The 21,505-nt window shown below is 41.0% G+C and overlaps 3 protein-coding genes across 14 annotated transcripts in view; 2 read left to right on the top strand and 1 right to left on the bottom strand.

Annotated features, from left to right (window-relative positions):
• CHD1L (chromodomain helicase DNA binding protein 1 like) overlaps nt 1-8,735 on the top strand; it is a 51,491-nt gene extending 42,756 nt beyond the window's left edge. For 5 of the 6 annotated variants that reach the window (XM_080649127.1, XM_080649126.1, XM_080649125.1 and 2 more), the window contains 3 exons: nt 2,251-2,365; nt 3,063-3,171; nt 7,707-8,288. In XM_080649127.1, the coding sequence (XP_080505253.1) occupies nt 2,251-2,365; nt 3,063-3,171; nt 7,707-7,785 (303 nt within the window). In that variant the 3' untranslated portion in view covers nt 7,786-8,288. Of the gene's footprint in view, nt 1-2,250; nt 2,366-3,062; nt 3,172-7,706 lie in introns of all 6 variants that reach the window. The other variant, XM_080649123.1, reaches the window with a different exon arrangement.
• Nucleotides 7,813-21,505, top strand: part of LOC308237865 (FIGNL1-interacting regulator of recombination and mitosis-like) — a 61,902-nt gene continuing 48,209 nt past the window's right edge. Inside the window, exons 1-5 of one of the 2 annotated variants that reach the window (XM_080649130.1) lie at nt 11,968-12,182; nt 16,174-16,213; nt 17,497-17,585; nt 20,143-20,247; nt 20,892-21,032. In XM_080649130.1, the coding sequence (XP_080505256.1) occupies nt 12,072-12,182; nt 16,174-16,213; nt 17,497-17,585; nt 20,143-20,247; nt 20,892-21,032 (486 nt within the window). In that variant the 5' untranslated portion in view covers nt 11,968-12,071. Of the gene's footprint in view, nt 7,884-11,967; nt 12,183-16,173; nt 16,214-17,496; nt 17,586-20,142; nt 20,248-20,891; nt 21,033-21,505 lie in introns of those variants that run through there. The other variant, XM_080649129.1, reaches the window with a different exon arrangement.
• LOC308237867 (histidine protein methyltransferase 1 homolog) lies at nt 9,403-12,210 on the bottom strand. 6 transcript variants are annotated; one of them, XM_080649138.1, is made up of 2 exons: nt 11,819-12,210; nt 9,403-10,803 (listed from the first exon to the last, which is right to left on the bottom strand). In XM_080649138.1, the coding sequence occupies exons 1-2, from the start codon at nt 11,837-11,839 to the stop codon at nt 9,634-9,636; spliced, it is 1,191 nt and encodes a 396-aa protein (XP_080505264.1). In that variant the 5' UTR covers nt 11,840-12,210; the 3' UTR covers nt 9,403-9,633. The 6 variants fall into 6 exon arrangements, with proteins under 6 accessions (XP_080505264.1, XP_080505265.1, XP_080505269.1 ...); XM_080649139.1 differs by having other exon boundaries at nt 11,549-11,984; XM_080649143.1 differs by having other exon boundaries at nt 11,782-11,967.

The raw sequence follows: 21,505 nt of genomic DNA, 5'->3' as shown, positions 1-21,505 counted from the left end.
GGTTTGCTAGGGCTGCCATAAAATACCACAGGCTGGGTGGCTTCCAAAACTGGAACTCATTTTCTCACAGTTCTGGAGGCCACAAGTCTAAGATTAAGGTGCTGGCAAGGCTGGTTTCCTCTGAGGCCTCTCTCCTCAGCTTGCAGGTGGTTGGTTTCATGCTATGTGAGGACATGGTCTTTCCTCTGTGCCCAAATTTCTTCTTCCTGTAAGGATGTCAGTCAGATTGGATTAGGCCCCACCCTAACGACCTTTTCAATTTGATTACTTTTTTAAAGGTCTTATCTCCAGATACAATCACATTTTGAAGTACTGAGGGTTAGGGCAGTGGTCGGCAAACTCATTAGTCAACAGAGCCAAATATCAACAGTACAACGATTGAAATTTCTTTTGAGAGCCAAATTTTTTAAACTTAAACTTCTTCTAACGCCACTTCTTCAAAATAGACTTGCCCAGGCCGTGGTATTTTGTGGAAGAGCCAAACTCAAGGGGCCAACGAGCCGCATGTGGCTCACGAGCCACGGTTTGCCGACCACTGGGTTAGGGCTTCAACATATGAATTTGGGGGGACACAATTCAGCCCATAAGCAGGTTGAACCTTACCTTCCGATGCACTCTGCCATCCCCCATACTTCTGTTCATCACAGCTTCTGGGGTACTGTTCCCCACTTGCTTGTTCTCCCCACTGATTTAGAGGACAGGCCCCTCCTAATTGCAGAGTTTAATTTTATCTTTTATCTATTCTCAATATTGCGTGCAGTATGGCTTATGCAGAAATGCTCAATAAACATTTACTGAATGAATAAGGAAACATGACTAAAAACTGACTGTTTCGTTATTTGTTACAAGAAAAGTTCTATAAAAGACCTTGCTTTCTAGCCAGCCATAAGCCAAGAAGAACCAATCCACATTTCCTCTGCCTGCATTCAAATTCTTCTTTTGTATTTTAAGTGTCTCCCACTTGCCTGTCATTTGGAATTCTTGTAAAATGTTTTATTTACCATTAACTTAGCTTTTTCCAGGGCCTGAATTCATATTCAAATTTTGGGCCAAACTTCACTGCCTTAGCCCTGACTGGTGTGGCTCAGTTGGTAGGAACTTTGTCCCATACACCGAAAGGTCACAGGTTCAATCCCCAGTTGGGGCACAAGCTGGAGGCAACTAATTGATTTTTTTTCTCTCACATCAATGTTTCTCTCTCTCCCTTCTTCTCTCTCTAAAAATCAATGAACATGTCCTGGTGAGGATTAAAAAAATGAAAAAACAGAAACTTCACTGACTTAAACAAGACATTTAGAAACTAGGCTGAGAGGACCTTTCCTTGAGGTTAATGGCCTGTGTGCCTAACAACAAAGTGGTTTCTGCTTGTTTAGTCATTCAGTCATTTCTGAAATGCTAAGAAATGAGAATGACACAGTGGTTGTGCATAAAAGGCTCAGAAGCCAGTGACTCAAAAAAACTGTTTACAGTGAGTACAACCAAGACTATGATGTGACTACTGGTGTAAGTCCCAGATATTGCCTTGACATTCTCTCCAGCTCCACCCCTCTTCGATTAGGAGGCTGGAGATAGTTGGCATTTTGAACAGAGAAGAATGACAGCTTACCCTGGTGTTTGCAGAGCTTACCTGAGCATCAGCTAGTGGGCTGGAGTACAAGAACCTCAAAAGGCCTTTCTGCTCCAAAGACCCTGAAAAATTCCTTCTTTATCCTTGAGAGCATTTAGAAAGGCCAACATGTCTTGGACTCAGGTTTCTTTTTTTCTAATTTTTAAATATATTTTTATTTATTTCAGAGAGAAAGGGAGAGGGATAGATAGAAACATCAATGATGAGAGAGAATCATTGATTGGGCTGCCTTCTGCATGCCCCACACTGGGAATGGAGCCCGAAACCCGGGCATGTGCCCGACTGGGAATTGAACTGTGACCACCAGGTTCATAGGTCGATGCTCAACCACTGAGCCACACTAGCTGGGCGTCAGGTTTTAACATATCTTAAAAAGAGTAAGAAAAACTTATATAAAGTTGCCACAAAATAAGATAAAACAGTTACAATGGGGTGTGAAATCATAGATTTGGTAGTATATGGCTATTCAGGCAGAGCATTCAAAAGAGGTGGAGCTAACCCGAGTGATCCATAAAGGGCTATGCCTATTGGGGGACTGCTCACACACCCTCCAATGGCAGGTCACTTAGTTGGCTGTGTAGCCATCTCATGCCGTGTCAGCTATTAATGATGGTTTCTCCTAGTTGGCCTTGATTGTAGCTCAGCACCGTGATCGCTCCAATGTCCTGTCTGGCATTAAGATGACAGCCCTAGAAGAGGGCCTGAAGAAGATTTTTTTAGCAGCAAAGAAAAAGAAAGGTAAGCTCCTCCATTTGTCCTTAGGAGTAGATGGATTTCTGTAATACGGTTTTTAAGGGGTGAGAAATGTCAAGAACCTGTTCAGTATGCATATTTGTAAAGTCCTTTTTCTTTTCTAAATTACTTCTGTATCCCTGTATCTGTGTGCCATCTGCATCCACTGGGGGACTTGTACCATGATTTTACAGATGAGGAAAGAGGCACCAGAGATGAAGGAAACTGGTTATATGCAGTTGGGAAATGCCCTCTGTCGTGTCCTCTCTTGGAGAGTCACAGTCCACATCAGCAGACAGTTCTCTGTCAAAAACCATAGTTTAGTGTTGTTTCCAAACCTTGTATGTCTCAGAGTTTGTTGAACTGATTGGCTTGTTAAGAATCTTTGCTTATTTTAATTACATCTCGACCATTGATCATATATTCTTTTCCGATGTACCTACTTCTTTCCAGGGCCTACCTGTAGGCCAGTCCTTGTGTTCAACAGAATTATTTTTCCGTATTACATCCCTCCCCAGAATATTCGTGATTTTATAATTGTATGCTTTGAGTGGGATGCTCCATGATTATATATGTTTGGTCCATTGGAAACCACAGAGTGACTAAGAGTAAAGATCATTTTCTCCTTTGTGTATATATATATATACCCATCAATCCATTTTTGATGAAGGAAGACATCATAATCTATTCTTCTTTTCAACAGCAAGTGTCCATCTCCCACGCATTGGGCATGCTACGAAAGGTTTCAACTGGTATGGTACTGAGCGACTTATACGGAAATACTTGGCTGCAAAAGGCATCCCAACTTATATGTATCCTTTTGTTACTCTAATAGTGTCCCCTCCCACTTCAAAAGGGAAAATGTTTTACATTTTCTGATATCACTATTTTACCCAACACCAAAGCCTCCTCTGCCACATTTTTCACTCTGCCCCTCTTTAATGAGAGAAAATCTAAGAAGCACTTTCTAACTTTTATTGAAGAAGACAAGTACATCCAAGCCTTTCTGGGTGCCAAGAGCTAAAAGATACATGAGAGGAGACCCATGTGGGTGGCTGGAGGTGGTGTCTTGGCTGAGGCACTCTGCGGGCACCTTCCCATGGGGTCCAGCAGCCGAGTGGGCAGAGGCCCAGGGTGGGAGGGCCTGCCCTCCAGAGAGCCAGGTCTCTGATAGTTCACTGACTTCTCCTGAGGAGGTACCTGACATCTCCAGGAAATCTTAAGGTCGGTGGGCACTCCTCACCTCCAGGGCTCTATAGACCCCACAAAGTCCTGGTGACCTGACAGTAACATCCAGTCATGCCTGGTCATTATATACCACCAGTCTATACAACAACCTTTAATATCCAGGATGGACCTGACTTTCAAGACTGAGTTGTTAACAGCGAGACACCAGTGGTTGTGGATTTTCATGCACAGTGGCGTGGCCTATGCAAGATCCTGGGGCCAAGGTTAGAGAAGGTGGTGGCCAAGCAGCATGGAAAGGTGGTGGTGGCCAAGGTGGATATTGATGACCACACAGACCTCGCCATAGAGTATGAGGTGTTAGCTGTGTCCATCATGCTGGCCATCAAGAATGGGGACGTGATGGACAAATTTGTGGGCATCAAGGATGAGGACCAGCTGGAGGCCTTCCTGAAGAAGCTGATTGGCTGACAAACAGGGAAGAGCCCTTATTGCTCTTGCCCACTGGGACCCTGTGGTCCTGGGAGGGACCCTGATAGAACTTAGTCCTGTGTAGGCCCCTCCTGCTTCCTCCCTTCTGTCTGGCCCCAGAAGGGTTTTTGCTTTTGCTGCATCTCAAAAGTCTTGATATGTTATATTGTCATTCTCATTTGTCTGTATATATCTTTTGATTTCACCTTTTATTTCTTCTTTGACCCAATCATTTTTTAGTAATATGTTGTTTAACCTCCACATATTTGTAGGTTTCTTTACTTCCTCTTTGCAGTTGACTTCTAGTTTCAAAGCATTGTGGTTAGAGAATATACTTGGTATAATTTCATTCTTCTTGAATTTGTTGAGGCTAGTTTTGGGACCCAGTATATGGTCTATCATTGTGTACTGGAGAATAATGTATAATCTGATGTTCTGGGATGAAAGGCTCTGTAGATGTCAATTATATCCATTTGGTCTAATGGATCATTTAAGGCCGATATTTCTTTGTTGATTTTCTGTTTGGATGATCTGTCTAAAGCGGTCAATGGGGTTTTAAGATCCCCAACTATTTGTCATTATAAAATGTCCATCTTTGTCTCTTGTTACCTTTTTCATCTTGAATTCTATTTTCTTAGGTGTAAGTATGGCTACACCTGCTTTTCTGTGGGTGCTATTTGCTTGGAGAATCATTTTCCACCCTTTCACTTTGAATCTACCTTTGTCTTTGCAGCTTAGATGTGTCTCCTGAAAGCAGCATATGGTTGGGTTTTGGGGTTTTTTTTGATCCAGTCTGCTATTCTGTGCCTCTTTATTGGTGAATTCAGTCCATTTACATTTAGGGTAATTATTTATGTATGAGGATTCCTCTAGCCCAGTGGTCGGCAAACTCATTAGTCAACAGAGCCATATATCAACAGTACAATGATTGAAATTTCTTTTGAGAGCCAAATTTTTTAAACTTAAACTTCTTCTAACGCCACTTCTTCAAAATAGACTCACCCAGGCCGTGGTATTTTGTGGAAGAGCCACACTCAAGGGGGCCAAAGAGCCGCATGTGGCTCGCGAGCCGCAGTTTGCCAACCACTGCTCTAGCCATTTTATCTTTTGTTTCTGTGCCTCTATTGGTTCTTTTCCTTTGTGTTTATGTCTTTTTTGTTTGTTTATTTGGTGGCATTTCATGCTTCCTTCCTCTGTTTCTTCCTTTTTGATGCTAAATGTCTCAGTTTTGGGGTTTTTGTGTGAGGTTACCATTAGATTTCTGGGGTAAAAATATCTTTTTTTTCTTTTTAATGCATCTGGCCTCCACCCTCCTTTGCCAATTCAGACCTTTTTCCCATCTCCATTTATGTTTTGGTTGTCACAAATTACCTCTGTGTATGCTGTCAGGTTGTTGGTGATGTTACTCATAGATTTGTGACTTTCTGTTCTTTGCTTCAGGTAGGATAATCTCCCTGACTATTTCCTGCAATGGAGGTCTTCTGGTGATGAATTGCCTCAGCTTCTGTATGTCTGGAAAAGTCTTTATTTTGCCTTCGTATTCAGAGGATAACTTTGCTGGATATATTATTCTTGGCTGGTAATTTCTCTCTTTCAGTATTTTGAATATTTTGTAGAGTTTCTGCTGAGAAGTCTGAGGGTAACCTAATGGGATTTCCTTTGTAGATAACTCTTTTTCTCTGGCTGCTTTGAGAATCCGTTTTTTTGTCCTTAATTTTATATGTATATGTTTTTGTTGATTTCAGAGAGGAAGGGAGAGGGAGAGAAAGATAGAAACATCAATGATGATAGAGAATCATTGATCTGCTGTCTCCTGTACACCCTCTACTGAGGATCGAGCCCGCAACCCGGGCATGTGCCCTTAACTGGAATCAAACTCAGGACCCTACAGTCCGCAGGCTGACACTCTATCCACTAAGCCAAATTGGCTAGAGCTTTTTGTCCTTAATTTTTAACTGTTTTAATACATTTTGTCATGGAGAAGGCCACTTTGGATTAAGGTAATTAGATGTTCTTGCTTCTTGGATTCAAGGATCTAGTTCTTGCTGTAGGTTTGGGACGTTCTCATTAACTATTTGAATAGGTTCTCCATCCCCTTCTCTGTCTCCTCTTCTTCTGCTATGTCTATTATTTTTATATTGCAGAGTTCTTCCATTTTTTTTTATGCTCAAGTCTTTCTTCCTTCCACATTCTTTCTACTTTGCTATCTTTTTTTTTTTTTTTTCTACTTTACTATCTTTGATATCACTGGTCCTCTCCTCTATTTGGTTTGCTCTGTTTCCTATCTTCACTAGTTCATTCTTGACCTCTTTCATTGAAGTCTTTATCTCCAGGATTTCTGTTAGATTCTTTTTTATAGTTTCAGTCTTTTTGGTGAAGTACTCATTTTGTTTGTTGTTTTCTGAGCTTGCTAAATTGCCTGTCTATATTTTATTGCATCTTGTTGAGTATTTTCAGAACTGCAATCTTGAATTCTCTGTCATTTATGTCATATATTTACATGTATTTGTTTTCTGGAGATTTTTCATTTACTTTCCAGCTGCCTTGCTACCTTGGTTATTCATGGTTGGATTTCTTCTTTGTCTAGACATCAATGTGTGAACACCACTTCTCTAGCAGATTAACAGGAAGAGGTTTTTCTGTCCTTTTCTAGTAGGTATCACAAGTTTTTTGTTGTTGTTTTGCCCTCCCAGTAATGGTGGTCTCAGGCCTCCATCGGTCCTCCCCTGGGTTCTGACCCAGGACTGGTCACAGAGTGTATGTACCCTCTGCTCAGGAAGAAATGTAATTCTGCAGTATTTGTCCTCCTGCTTGCAGTTAATGTGCTCTGCAACCCTACTCCAAGGGCAAAGTGAGGAGATCTAGCAACCGCCGCCTAGCAACCACCCTGCTTTCCTGTGCTGTGTTCCTGCCCAGGACACTCAGTTCAACCATAGCTAGTATTGCTCTCTCCTGCACAGAGTCTGTCTGTTTCACCCGGCGGAAGGGGCTGTCCACAACAACCAGATTCCTTCCCTCTCCCAGCTGAGTCTGGCTGTGCGCTCTGGCTGCAGCTGCCGGGCTGTGTTCCTGGCTCATATCAGCCCCACTCCCTTTTTGCCTCCCCCTTTGCTCCACATGCCCATCTTTAGATGTTTCACTGCGTGGGTCTCAGGCATATTTGTGCTTGAGCAGGGAATCTTTTGTTGAAACATGGGTGTTCAGGTTGTTGAAACTTCCAGGGGAGACACTAAGGAGTCTCTCACGCCACCATTCCTCTGCTATAATCTAGTTTTGCTAGACTAGTATTTTCTTCTAATGACCTCTTTGTTGTATAAGTTAGAATTGTTTGAACTATTACAAGAAGTCCAAATGTTATAATCATATAGAAACTCTTATCTTTTTTTACTTAGATACTGAAATTAATTCACTCAGTATTGGTTTTCAAGGTATTTAAATTACTATAAAATCTTAGAAGTCATGTTTTATACTCTTGCATAATTCAAGCAGTATCAAAAGCTTTCTAGTACATCAGGAATAGCAGTAACAAGTACTATCAACATCTGAAGGATTTATAATATGGTGAAAGGGAATTAAAGGCATTCTACTTCTGGAGTGGTTATCTCAACAATGACTAAACTAGACAACTAGTAGTTCTAGTAAAGTTGATTTTAAAGTGAGGAAGTGTGTCTTCCTTGACTGTCCTTATCAGATATTACTTTCCCAGAAACAAGGCTGCCGTCCCTCATTCACAGTACTCATCTTCCTCCTCAGGACAGCTGCTGCCTTGAGAACCAGCCTGGCTCAGCCCCAGCCCTCAGCAGCTCGCTGAGGGTTTTGCTCAGAACTACTGTAATGGAATATTTTGAAAGGAATTGGGATCTGAAAGGTGGGCCTCTGCGATACTTTTTTTCTGAATTCTAATTTTGTTCTGATGTGTTGCTCTGATTGGTACTTGTAATACAGGGATGTAAAAATTAGATGGGAAAGTCCTTTGGCAGCTTCTCAGGGCCCCAGTTGGCATAGCTATTTGAATAATAATAAAATTTCTATCTCTAATGGTTTCATTGCTTTCTTCCCCCAATCTAGATTTCTTCTCCTCTGTCAGACTGGATTAGAATATTTAATAGTCTAAGTGTTCTAATAGTCTAAGTGTTCCACCGAATTAAGCTATATATTTAATATAATATCAACCAAAATACCAAAGGAATTGTTTAAATTGTCAGAATGATTGTAGAGTTTACCTGGGAAAAATAAACATATATAAATAATAAATAACATACACTGTACCTTCAACAACAAAAAGAAAGGTTTGAAAAGGAAAGAGCAAGTCTTGCCTGACAGATAAAATTACATTATATAGGAACACTGATTAAAACAGTTTAATACTTGTACAGAAATGGGCAATGGAAGGATACACCTAGATGGGTTAAGACAACTATCTAATCATTGGAGGGAGAGGGGGAAGATAAAATCATTTGGTATGGCTCTACCAAGGCATTATGAGTGAGTTAATTAAATATTTTACCACATATAGCAGGCTAATTTTCAAGTTGATAATTTTGTATGGCCCGAGAATGATGTTAGAAATATCCAAATGGCTCTTGGCCGAAAAAAGGTTCCCCACCCCTGGTATATATAAAAATTGTTAAGGAAGTACATCCTAAAAGTTCCCTTTAGAAGGAAAAAAATCATTGTTTTCTTTTTCTCTTATTTTTTTTTGGTATCCATATGAGATAATGGATATTAACTAAACTTATATACATGATATGTTTATAATATGACTATATATACACACACATTAGGGATTTATGTATAATATGTACAATTTTTAATGACGGGCATAAATAAGATTCTTTAACTGTGACTTCCATTTCAGAATAATACAAGGGTGCTAAGAAATGTTTGTGATGAAAAACAGGCAGTGGTAAGGTTGAGACCACTGGGGTGGTAAGAAAAGCTTTTAAATAGACATCAGTTCAGATTCTGGTTCAAGGTGAAATATGTGATGGGGATTTAATTACTTCCTTGACTCTCAATTTCTTTATAAAATGGAGATACTAATTATAACCTGAATCATAACCTAATTCAGGGCTGTTATTAATATTAAATGTTAGTATATGTGAAGCTCTTCTGCCCTGCACATAGTAAATACTGAGAACTGTTAGCTATTATGATCATTATTAAAATGAGGATGCTATATGCCTCATAAGGTTATAAATATTAAGCAAGATGCTATACAAAGTTCCTAGTTAACAGATGTCCAGTAAATATATTTTATTGAATCCTAATTTCACAAAATAAGACCCGAAGCATGGAGGCATGGGACAGACTGACATACTTTGATGTGGGGTTGTGGGGGACGAGAAGAGATAAACCAAATAACTTATATGCATTTTCCATGGACATGGGCAATAGGATGGTGAAGGCATGGGGGCGTGGAGGGGGACCTGGGAGGAGCGGGGTAAAGGGGGAGAAAATGGGAGACATCTGTAATACCATCAACAATAAAAAATATATATATATAAGAAAATAAGGCCCTTGCTAATTGTATTATAAAAAATAGCAAAGCAGAAATTAAACATTCTAAACAAGTTTTTAGTTATTCTGTTTATTTTACTTAGGACACTCCATGGACATTAACTAGGATACTTAAAAGTCATTTCAATTAGGAATCTTTTTAGTCCTTCATCAATTATTTCAAGTGTTCTGGTCTTAAATACATTCTTTTCTTCTACAAACTTCTGAAAGAGATGAATACCTCCACCTACACCAAAATAATGTGCTTTGCTGGCCAAAAGCACCCGCCCATTTTTACCTAACAATTGAAGGAATGTTTGGTGCAAAGTACCATAGTAATCCGGATTGTAAATTGTTTCTGAGGTGAGAATGAGATCATATTTTTCAAAGTGTTTTTCACTGGTTACAAGCTTACAAAACTTAGACCACTCCCCAGAAAAGAACCGGCATTGACCTAGTTTTTGTGCTACTTTTGATTTCCTGCATCTTTTCACGTCCAGCTCATTTCCATCATTTTCTTCATCTTCCAAAGTGGAGTTAGCCACCACATTAGGTAAAGTTACTTCATCGATCACCAAACTGTTATAATCTTGAAAATGAACTTCTTTGGCCCCTCCCTTGAGTGCAATTAACCCCAGCAACCCTGATCCACAGCCAAGATCTAACACTTTTCCCCCAGCAAATTTCACTTGGGCCTTTGTGAAATAAGCCAGGAGGTCAAAGGTACATTCCCAGATTTTTAAACCTCCTTCATATACACCGGTAATCAGATCAGAGTGAGACGAAAAGGTTTTTGAAACGATGTTTTCTCCAGGGAAGTTCTCTTTCAACAGGATGGTTTTCACTACCGATATGTTAACGTGCTGGAGACCTGGTAATGTTTCTATGACTTTATTTTCTAACACTTTCTTTAAATCTTTAGGCACAGCATGCTCTTTGGCAAGTCTCAAGCAAGGCTGTTTTTCATGAGGTTCTAAGTTCTCTGAACTGTGAGCTGCATTGAGTGAGTTGCATGTGTCTTGGGAGGGAGCTGCATGTCCCACAGACTTAGGTCCCGACGAGTGATTCGGAGGCAAGACAGACTGTTCTGTAGAACATTTTGTGTCCCTGTGTTTACCTTTTTGACTTTCTGAGACTGAAGACTCTTTTGAGGAATTTGGGGTTAAAGTTCCCTCTCCAGGGGGCGTTAATTCATTTTCCAGATGGTCATCTATAGTGAAATTAAATTGGAAGGTCATCCTCGTACAATCCTTCAGTTCAAAGGGAGACTCCTCAGCGTCTGGATAGAACTGATGACACAGAACATAAACCTGTTTCAGTTACTCAAGTAGTTTTGTTTGGGTCACTTTCTCTTTAGTGGCTTATACAGTTACAAATATTTAGAGATGTTTCCAAATCACTTTTTAGAGGTTTTTGCTTTTCTTTCCGTTTAACTGGTGTTAAAAGAAAAGAAAATTGTTAGTAAAAAGCAAAATGACACATTTCCTTAAAATATAATATTAAACAGTAATCACCCCCAACCCTCTCAGCTAGCTGCTTTTTCTATACAAGTTTTGAGGGAGATAAGGAGATTTGGAAACACACAACCCCTCAGGGGTCAAAAGCTGGATTAGAGAATGAAGAGTAAAAACAAATAATAGAACAGGAGCAGCAACAACTAGAAAAAAAAGTCCCAAATTTTCGGGAAGGAACTGACAAGCCGAGCTACTTGGTGTCTGTCACCTGTCATGACCCTTCTAAACATATTTACCTACTAAACTGATAATCTCTTCACTCAGTCTGTTCCTGTTTCAAGTAACAAGAATTCGAGTTTAGTTTGGTAAATGTATAGCCCTGTAAAAACCTGCACGGTTCTACTTTGGTGCAAGTTCATCCAAATGAGCTCACAACACTTAGTGGATATCAGCAGCCCTAAGTGTATGGGAGTGGGGTGATTTTGGAGTAATCAGTAAAGGTTAGTTTAGCGGCAGAACAAACACAAAATAAGGACACTGAACGGTTGGAGAGGCCTGTGGAAAATGGAAGCAACTTTACCGAGACTCTCACGGTACTAGACCTGCTGCAGCTCGTACAGTTCTGGCAGTGGGATCTCTATTCCCATTAAACAAGACGTACAAAGTAGGGCCACACGGTTAAGTGGACAGGAACCGGATCCAACGCCATCAGATGTGCAATCTCAAAGCCCCCTGGGATCGACAGTAGCAAATATGGGGACTTCCGGCCTTCATCTCCCCAAAGCGCCTCAATGTAACAACAGCAATCTAGACCTTGGGATGCTCACAGCTCCGCAAGTTCCCAGCTCACCGCCGCGTGTAGAAACCTCATGTCACGCCAGATGCTCGGGGCTGAAAGCGCGCACCAGTGAGTCGAGTCCTCCGCGGGCCAGAGAAGCCCGGTCTTTCTCAGCCGCGCAGGGCCCGGGCTCAACAAGGAACGCAGCCCGCTCCCTCTCTATGGTATTGGCGCCATCGGAGAGCTCGCAAGGCCTGCCGGGACGGCGGCGTTTCCGGTCTCGGCAGTGGCGGGACTGTTTTGAAGCTGTTTGCTGGGCAAAAGCATGTCTCAGGAGCGCGCCGAGTCGGCGAGCGCCTTCCCCCTGGAGGAATTAAGCAGCTGGCCCGAGGAGCTGTGCCGTCGGGAGCTGCCGACTGTCCTGCCTCGGCTCCTCATATCCTTTGCTGTCGCTTTGCTCCTAGAGAGGAGTGTGCGGCAGGTGTCGCATTTTCTCCTCAGCCAGGCCACACCCACCGCCAGGTCGTGTTGCGTTCCCGCGGCCTGAAATTTCTCGGTTATTTGTTGGTGAGCGAGATGGAGCAGCGAGGGGACGGAGGGCGAGCCGGGGCCGTGTGCCCGAGAGCCAGGGCATGTCTGGCTTTGGGACTGCTCGGGCTCGCAGAGGTGTCCTCTGCCCCTCGATTGTGGAGGTGGGAGTGGCATTTTCGTCCATTGCTGTGTGCCATGGTGTGCCATGGAGTTTTTCTGTGCTCGTCACGACTTTTGGACAGGAGAGTGGGAGAGGCAAGGACTCGGACCTGAGCTGTAAGGCGAGACCTGACCCTAAGCCGGATGAGGTAGAGTCACTCTGAGCTATCATCTGTAAGATGCGTGGTGGATCTGAATAATACCTTCCCCAGTATTGTGATAACTAAAGATGTTGAAGTGCTCTTCCCCTCCCCTCTCCCATCTCCTTTCCTGTATTGCTGATTAGGAGGAGTTGCTAACTTTTGTTATTGGCTCCATCTGCTGGGGTTGAGTTGCTTGATGCCTCAGTTGCCAGGTGCTGACCATTCTTTAGTAGTCTCATGCCTTTGTGTTTCTAAATGTGCCTCGAGTACTAGCCTTTCATGCTACTTTGGTAATTTTTTTTTGCTTTTGCGCTCACCTTCAACATAAAACTACACTGAAGAGGAAAAATGACCTTTATTTGAGAGTCCCAACACTGCATAATTTTTACAGTTAAAGCCAAATACAAATGTTGCCATCCCATAGACGTCATTTGTAGGCATTAGCACATTCCCACTAGGTACCAAAGCCCTTTTTTAGTCGTTGTGCAGATAAGGAATCCCCATCCTCAAGGATTTGGACTTGGAAATTAAAAAAAAAAAAGATTTTGACTTGGGAAACGAAATAGCTATCCTTCTCAAAGACATGTACTGGGTCCTTAATATGTATCAGGCAGGATGGCAGGCTTTGTAGTAACAGATAAGGAACAAAGTTCCTCTTCTTCCCCTCAAACTTATAGGGGAACCTCAGTAATTGAAAGTCAACATTCCCACCTGGTTTTGCATCTCACACTTAACTTTCAGAAAGACCCAAACCTGTTCTTCCCCCAGTTTTCTTCATTGAAATACGGCAGGTCCTAGAATAACTAATTTCGTTCAAAGTCATTTTATTATAAAATAGGAACTTCTGTTTAGATCAACTGGCCTATGGAAAAAGTGGTTTTGTTATACATCGTGTTGCTTTAAATCACAGGATCTATTGATAAATTAAGTGAGGAGTTAACTGTAAATGGTTTCACAAACCTTGAATCCTCACATCTAATCAGCAAGTTCTTTTGTCTCTGACTTCAAGCTGTATCTTGAATGCATCCACTTATCTCCATCACCAGTTGCTATCACTTTATTCTAAACCTCCATCCCCTCTCACCTGGACTGTTAATAGTTTCCTTATGTCCTCTTATAATCCATTCTCCAAAAAGTTCTGGGTGAAAGACCTGTCATTTCCTTTTTAACCCCCCACCCCCAGCCCAAACTTACCGTAAGGCCCCATGTAATCCAAGCCTTGCCTTTTCTTCCTGCTTAGCTCACTACATTCTGTCCACAAAGGCATGAAGTTCCCCCACCTCTAGGTCTTCATGCTTGCCACTCCCTCAGCCTCCTTTGTTCTCCAGCCTTTTGTGCAGCTCATCATTCAGGTCTTGGCTCAAATTTCACCTCACTGGGCCCTTTTCAGAGCCCTCAACTTTAGGTGGTTTGCACAAACCCAATCTGCAACACTTTTATTACTTTGTACTGTTTTCTAAAGAGTACTTGATCATTAGCAGAAATCATCTTGTTTGTTTTGTTTATTAAAAAAAATGTTTATTGCTTTCAGAGAGGAAGGGAGAGGAAGATGGAAAATCAGTGATGAGAGAGAATCATTGATTGGCTGCCTTCTGCACATCCCCCAGTGGGGATCAAGCCTGCAATCCGGGCATGTGCCCTGACTGGGAATGAACCAGTGACCTCTTGGTGCACAGGATGATGCGCAATCCATTGAGCCACACTGGCCGGGCTATCATAACTAATAATAGACAAACATGTAAATTGACCATACCTCCGCTACACCCTCAGCCAATCAGAGTGAATATGCAAATTAACCCAACAAAGATGGAGGTTAATTTGCATAGTAGGCACCCAGCAGCCTGGATCCTGGGAACTTTCTCAGCACCCAGGTCACTCCGAGGTAGGCCCCTGTGGGTCCTGAGCAACCTGGGAAGGGCTTGAGCCAGGGGGCTCCTGGGCAGGGGCGGAGCCCGGCAATCGGAGGGAGCTGGGGGTCCCCTGCCCAGGCCCCAAGCCTGGCCAGAGGCTTGGGGCCTGGGCAGGGGCGGAGCCAGGCGATAGGGCAATCAGAGGGAGCTGGGGGGCCCCTGCCCAGACCCGGAGGCTTTAGGCCTTGGCAGGGGCGGAGCCAGAGATGGGAGGCAATCGGTGTGAACTACAGAGGAAATACCTTTTCTGACTGCTCATTGGCTAAGCTCCCTGTATGCCGCTGGTAATATTCTTAGTAACTTGGGTATAAGAATCCAAAAAGGTGATCTAGGGTTTTCCACCACACTCCTGGAGAAAAAAACGAAGGTCTGCTGCTGGAGGGCTAAGAAATGTCATATCCTGCCCTATGCCTAGGCTTGCCGACCGCAGGGTCCGAGTTCGATTCCAATCAAGGGCATGTACCTAGGTTGCAGGCTCCTCCCTGGCTGGGACCCAGGTCAGGGCTCATGCAGGAGGCAACCAATCAAAGTGTACCTCTCACTTTGATGTTTCTCTCTGTCTTTCCCTTTCTCTTTCACATTCTCTAAAAATCAATGGAAACATATCCTCAGGTGAGGACAAAAAAAAAAAAAGAAAGGAAAAATTTGTCATATCCTATGAAAGACACATCTTGAAAATGCCTAAAGGTATTTTTTCATGGTGAAGGGACGAGTCCGTGTTGATGAAAACACCTTGGTGGCTGTGGTGACTGGCAGTGGCTGCAGCAGTGGGGTGATGGGGCTGGTGCCTTCCCCTGATCAGCCCAGTTGCCTCAATAGGACATCCCCTGAGGGCTCCCAGTATGTGAGAGGGGGCAGGCTGGGCTGAGGGGACCCCCCCCTCCCGCCCAGTGCACGAATTTCGTGCACCGGGCCCCTAGTAAGTATATGTTTTATAATTTGATTACTGTTAAGATAATTTACTGTGACAATTTTTGTAAGCTCCTGTTATGTGCAGAAGAGTTTCAGTCTGGTAAGGTTGGTAAGAAAGGTGTGAAAATAATATGAAAAGAAGATGGAAAGTGGTGAGTGACTTAAGACAGCTACAGATAAAGTACTATAGAAATGCTGAGGATGGAGAAATTGCTTTCCTGCCTGAGAAACCAGAAATCCATGGCTTATTGTAGCACTGTTTGTCAGCTGTCAAAGATATTTTATCTAATAGCTTAGGCAAGAATATCCCTGGAGTGATTTTGAATATATTTTCATAATATTGTTTTTTTTAAATCTAAAAGCTTTAACTTTTTATTTTTTATTTATTTATTTATTTTTTTATCATCACCCGAGGATATTTTTTCCCCCATTGATTTTTAGAGAGAGTGGAAGGGAGAGGGAGAGACAGAAACACCCATGTGAGAGAGACACATTGATTGGTTCCCTCCCCGACCAGGGCTGGGAGCCTGCAGTTGAAGTACGTGCCCTTGACCAGAATCAAATCTGGACTCTTCAGTCCACAGGCCGACACTCTACCCACTGAGCCAAACTGGCCAGGGCAAGTTTTAACTATTTAAAAGTAAAATTATGCCAGTAATTTGAGTCTAGTTTCAATCTCTTACTGATTATTGCTTAAACTTCAAGAATGGTCCTTTTAAATTTGTTTTCAGAGTGAACATCCTAATAGTATGATTTTTCTTAATTATTTTACTCCATGTATCAACATTCTGACAGTTGGATTGAGCATATTCGTAAGTCAGACTATCTTCCTGTATGATTTATTTTGATGTTAAGATGTGAATCATACTTATCAATACAGCATTGTATTCCCTTCAAATTGAATCTTTTCCTATTGTCCTGCTACAATCTCTGTAACTTTCAATTACTTAAAATGCCCAAATTTCTTCTAATTACAGTACTTACAGTTTTAAATTCCATTTTTGATAGATAGCAAACGTATTCTGTTTAATAATGTGTGTGTAAGCACAATGCAAACTTTAAATGTTAGTTGTTTAACCATGGTTAACCTCTATGAAACAACTTGCAGTCTTTTGCTTTCAGCCTCTAACATGTGAAGTAGCTTTAGAAAATAGTTTCTAGGTTATAGAAAGCTGATTATTTAGGTGATGACACATTTGTCATTTGGAAAAAGTTGACTTTCTCATCTTTATCTGTCTTCATCACCCTTATTTGATGTGATTTACTTATTTAGCCAGGAGGGGTGGTGAAGAGTAAAGACTAGACAGTATTTACATTTATTTTGAGTTAGAATCGTGTGGAATATTTGTTTATAATTTTGAATTTATGTTAGGAAAAGAATTATTTTTTATACTGAGTATGAGTTACACATATTCATTGTAGAAAATATGAAACATACAGAAAAAAACAGAAGACACTCATGGATCTGAAATGGTTAAGATTTTAATAGAGAATATTCTCATCCAATTTCTGTACATTCCTGCCAGATTACCTATTATTCTTTGTATATACATGTTTACATATATTAAAATTGAGATACTATTTTGAGACCTTTATGCTTAATTTTAAAACACTGTAAACATTTTTTAAAATATATTTTATTTTTATTGATTTCAGAGAGGAAGGGAAAGAGAGAGATAGAAACATCAATGATGAAAGAGAATCACTGATTGGCTGCCTCCTGCATGAGGCCACAACCCGGGCATGTCCTCACCGGGAATTGAACTGTGACCTCCTCAAGCACTGAGCCACACTGACAGGGTCAGTTCTGTAAACATTTTTTACGGTTTTTAAATAATCTCTTAAGAATCATTTACAGATCCTATTCAGTAAAGGTACCCACATCCATTAAGTGGGCCTCAATTGCTGGACATATTTTTCCTTTTTTTGTTATTATTTCACTTAATAGTTTCTCTATACAGATTATGACATTTGAAACTGTACAACGCTTTCTGTTGGTTGTGCTCACATATTTTCCCATTTGGAAAGAGCAATGATCTTTGTTGGCTGACATGATTAATATTCCTACAAAATGTGTTACTATTTTGCTTTATAGAAATTCTGAAAACCATTGTACAAATGTTTTTACCTCATATGAACCACCTGACATTGGAACAGACTTTCTTTTCACAAGTGCTGCCAAAGGTATAGTACTATCCTATCTAATAAAGAGAGAATATGCTAATTGACCCTCACGCCATCGCAAAGATTGGTGGCGCCCACAGCCAATATGGAGGGAATATGCTAATTGACTGCCCCACCCTCAAAGATGGTGGTGCCCAGTACTCTCAGGCCCGCTGGGGTGGCAGACACGCTCTGCGTGCCTGCATCCGGAGTCCCCCAGTTCCCTCAGCTCCCCAGCCACCCAGGGCCGGCCTGAGCGCAGGCAAGCCTGGATGGCAGCTGCCCAGGTGCCCAGGGCTGGCCTGAGGTGCAGGCAAGCCTCGGATGGTGGCTGCCCAGCTGCCCAAGGCTCAGGTAACCAGGGCTGGCCAAGGCTTGCACTGCTGGCAGTGGCACCAGCAGAGGTGTGATGGGGCGTCACCTTCCTCTGATCACCTGGTTACCTCCTGCCCCTGAGGGCTCCTGGACTGTGAGGGGGTAGGCCTGGCTGAGGGATGCTCCCTCCAGTGCATGAATTCTCATGCACTGGGCCTCTAGTTAGTCAATATGCAGGATACAAAACAAAGGCTGTTAAAATCTAACCTCCATTTTAGAGCATTCTTAATTGTGCTTTTTAAAAAATATATCAAACATATTTGTCATACAGATAAAGTATTAAAAAATAGATCTCATGTGAGAATATGGTGGTGGGGAATGTCTGGCTCGAGGGCCACATAAGGCCTTCAAAATCATTTGGTTTGGCCCTGTCAGGGCATTAGGGGTGAGTTAATTAAATGTTTTGGCCAAATATAGCAGGCTAATTTTTAAGTTGATAATATTGTATGACCCGAGAATGTTGTTATAAATATCCAAATGGCCCCTGGCAGAAAAAAGCTTCCCCACCCTGTGTTAGAGTAGGCGATTAAAAACTATTTTCAGATAATAGGGATCCTTTACTAACTAAATTTAAGTTATTTGCAGTTAGTTTTAAATGCTCTTGTATTTTAATGCTATTAAGTGAAAATTTGGGATGTGTGATAAAGGTAGTGAGTCCCTTTGTTGTGTCTTCTCTGTAGGGTTTATTAGTAAATGATTAAATAGCACTGTCTGAAGAAATGGACCCAAGGCTTATTAAAGAAGTCTTAGGATAAAAAAGGCTGGAATACTGGTAAAATCAAATAACTAAGAGAAAACATTATATTTACAGACTATATTATTACTTTTTAGATGCATGATACACTTTTTCTCTGAAAAGCCATCTTTTTTTTTTTTGATTGAGAGAATTAAAGGTACTTTGGCACCAAAATGAAATATATTTACAATAACTTATTCTCTTATTAGAATGGAGTTCTAAGTTTAGCTTTGAGGCAGATAACCATCAGAATTCCTTTTACTCATATTCACTTGGTTATTCTGTATCTGAAAAGATTCTTAGGATTTGTTCTTGACCAGCAGGAAAGGTCAGCTGCTGTGTACGTGAAAACAGGATGAGCATCAACAGGCCTGTGGGAAGCAGTGGGAAACCATCCTCTTTAATTACCTGGTCTTATTGCCGGTGTGCTTATTCCTGCAATGTGTGGGTCATTTAAATAGTTTAGAAAGATCTTAGTATTAAGATCTTAAGGTGGCTAACTTTTCACAGACAAAATACTTAGTTCTGAGGTCACATACTATGCCTCTAACCCAGGAACTGTATTTTGAGTTGGTTGAAAAGGGAAACTGATTAGAATACAAGTGAATAGGAGATTCAGCACAAATTCATTACTCTGCCAGGAATTATCCTTATAAATGCCCACATGAATGTTGATTGGTTAAGACCATCATCTTTTATTATGAAAAGAGTAGCACTTATGTTTGTTACGTCACCAAAAAATGAACTATTAATTATTTTTAAATTGTTATTAGATTCAAACCACAGAAATGGAAAATAAGTCAATTTCTGTCTGAAGTCTTTTTAAGTGACTGTATTGTAAAGTTACTATATACAGTGCTCGGGTTACGTTGGACTTGACGTACGTCGTTTTGTGGTTACATCGCCATCTCCCATTTATGTATTAAAAAAAAGAAAGTTCCGTCATTTCGATGTATGTACATATATGCTTTATGTTTTTTATTATTTACCATAAGTAAAGGTCAGGAATTGTTATCTTTCTTTTACATTTTTTTAAACTGTTTCACTTCATTACTGCTGTGTATGTGCTCCATGTGAGTGACATAGGTGCTTACGTAGGTGGGTTCTGACTAAATGGCGAAAATCGCGTTACGTTGTGCCGTAGGAACGGATCTCCGACGTAACCCGAGGACCTACTGTATATTATACAGGGTGAGGCAAAAGTAGTTTTACAGTTGTCCATATGGAAAATAGTGCAATAATAAATAATACAATAATAAATGCTGTTTCACATACAATTGTAAACCTACTTTTGTCCCACCCTGTATGTATAACATATATTCTAAACTTAATTAGGTGCAATTGTTAAGCTAGATAATATCCCAAGGGTGTTATTGATGCAAAAATAAATCATTTCATTTTCTTTTAAGGTAGCTTTCCTTTTCTAGTGATTTCTGTTTATAGTAATAACATGCTTTGTTTTTGCAGACTGTGAAGTTATTTGATGAAATGATGTATGAGTTAACCAGTCAAGCCAGAGAGCTAACAAGCCAAAACTTAGAAATCCAGACCACTCTAAGGAATATTTTACAAGTACGTCAAATTTATTAGAAAAGGAGAGACAGAGCTCAAAAGAGTGTGAGAATTTTTATACTGATATTAGTTAGCCTTGTATTCTTTATGTGATGGCCTAGTACTGGAATTATGTTTATAGAACAGGGGTGGGCAAACTTATTGACTCGAGGGCCACAATGGGTTCTTAAACTGGACTGGAGGGCTGGAACAAAAGCATGGATGGAGTGTTTGTGTGAACTAATATAAATTCAAAGTAAAGGAGCGGAGGGGAGAGCAAGAGAACCGGATAGAACAGCCGGATCCGGCCCGCAGGCCGTAGTTTGCCCACGGCTGTTATAGAATTAAAGATATGAATGCAGAAACATAAATTCTGAAAATTTTCGTGCTGAATAAACATCTAAACTCGTAGAGAAAGACAAGTAATTGAGATAGCATGCCTTACCTGTAATTTCAAAGCATATGGGTTAGGATTCCAACTTTTTTTTTTTTTAACCAAATGGCTAGCTAAATGTTCCAGTATTTGTAATTCTGACAGACTGAAGTTCTATGAATGGAGGTACAGAGTGTCCATTTTGTTCACTGCTCTACCCTAGCACTCAGTCTGATAGTTTTTAGATACACAAAAAATATATTCTGAATTAAATGTCTTTCCTTATTCCCAGACAATGGTGCAGGTTTTAGGAGCTCTTACAGGATGTGTTCAGCATGTCAGTGCCACACAGGAGCCCATCATTCTAGAAAATATTCAGAGTCTCCCCTCCTCAGTCCTACATGTAATCAGAAGTACCTTTGTACATTGTAAGGTGAGTAAATGGGTCCAGGTACACTTTCAGTGGCCTAGAATCCATGGGCAAAAGGGCTGAGTACAATAGTATTTATATATACAATTTTGTATTCTTGGAATGGACTTTGCTATAGAACTAAAAGCATGTATGTAAATCTTTTAAAATAAGTGACTATAAGGAAGTAATAAAAAGTGGGCTTTTGCCTTTTGTTTGCTTTAACATGTTTCCTTTGTATAAAGAAAGAAGTGATAGGATTTGTGTTGGGTCACAGGGATCCTGAAATAGTTCTGTAATGGCATTGCGCCGTAGGAACAGATCTGCGAAGTAATCCACTAAAGACAGTGGATTAGGAGTTGTGAAAGGACATTAACCCTTGTTAGTTCATCTCGGTATTCCTGAGGCAGCTTTTAAGTACAAAAGCTGGCTATGATTTGTGCATCCCAGGAAGTTTGGATACTGCTATTTGTTGGGTGAATGAAAAATGTTAATTA

The sequence above is a fragment of the Plecotus auritus genome (genome assembly GCF_963455305.1).
Source record: "Plecotus auritus genome assembly, chromosome: 12".
In the NCBI taxonomy this organism is placed as follows: Eukaryota; Metazoa; Chordata; class Mammalia; order Chiroptera; family Vespertilionidae; genus Plecotus; species Plecotus auritus.
The sequence above is the reverse complement of the archived record's forward strand: the minus strand, read 5'-3'. Positions and strand labels throughout refer to the sequence as shown.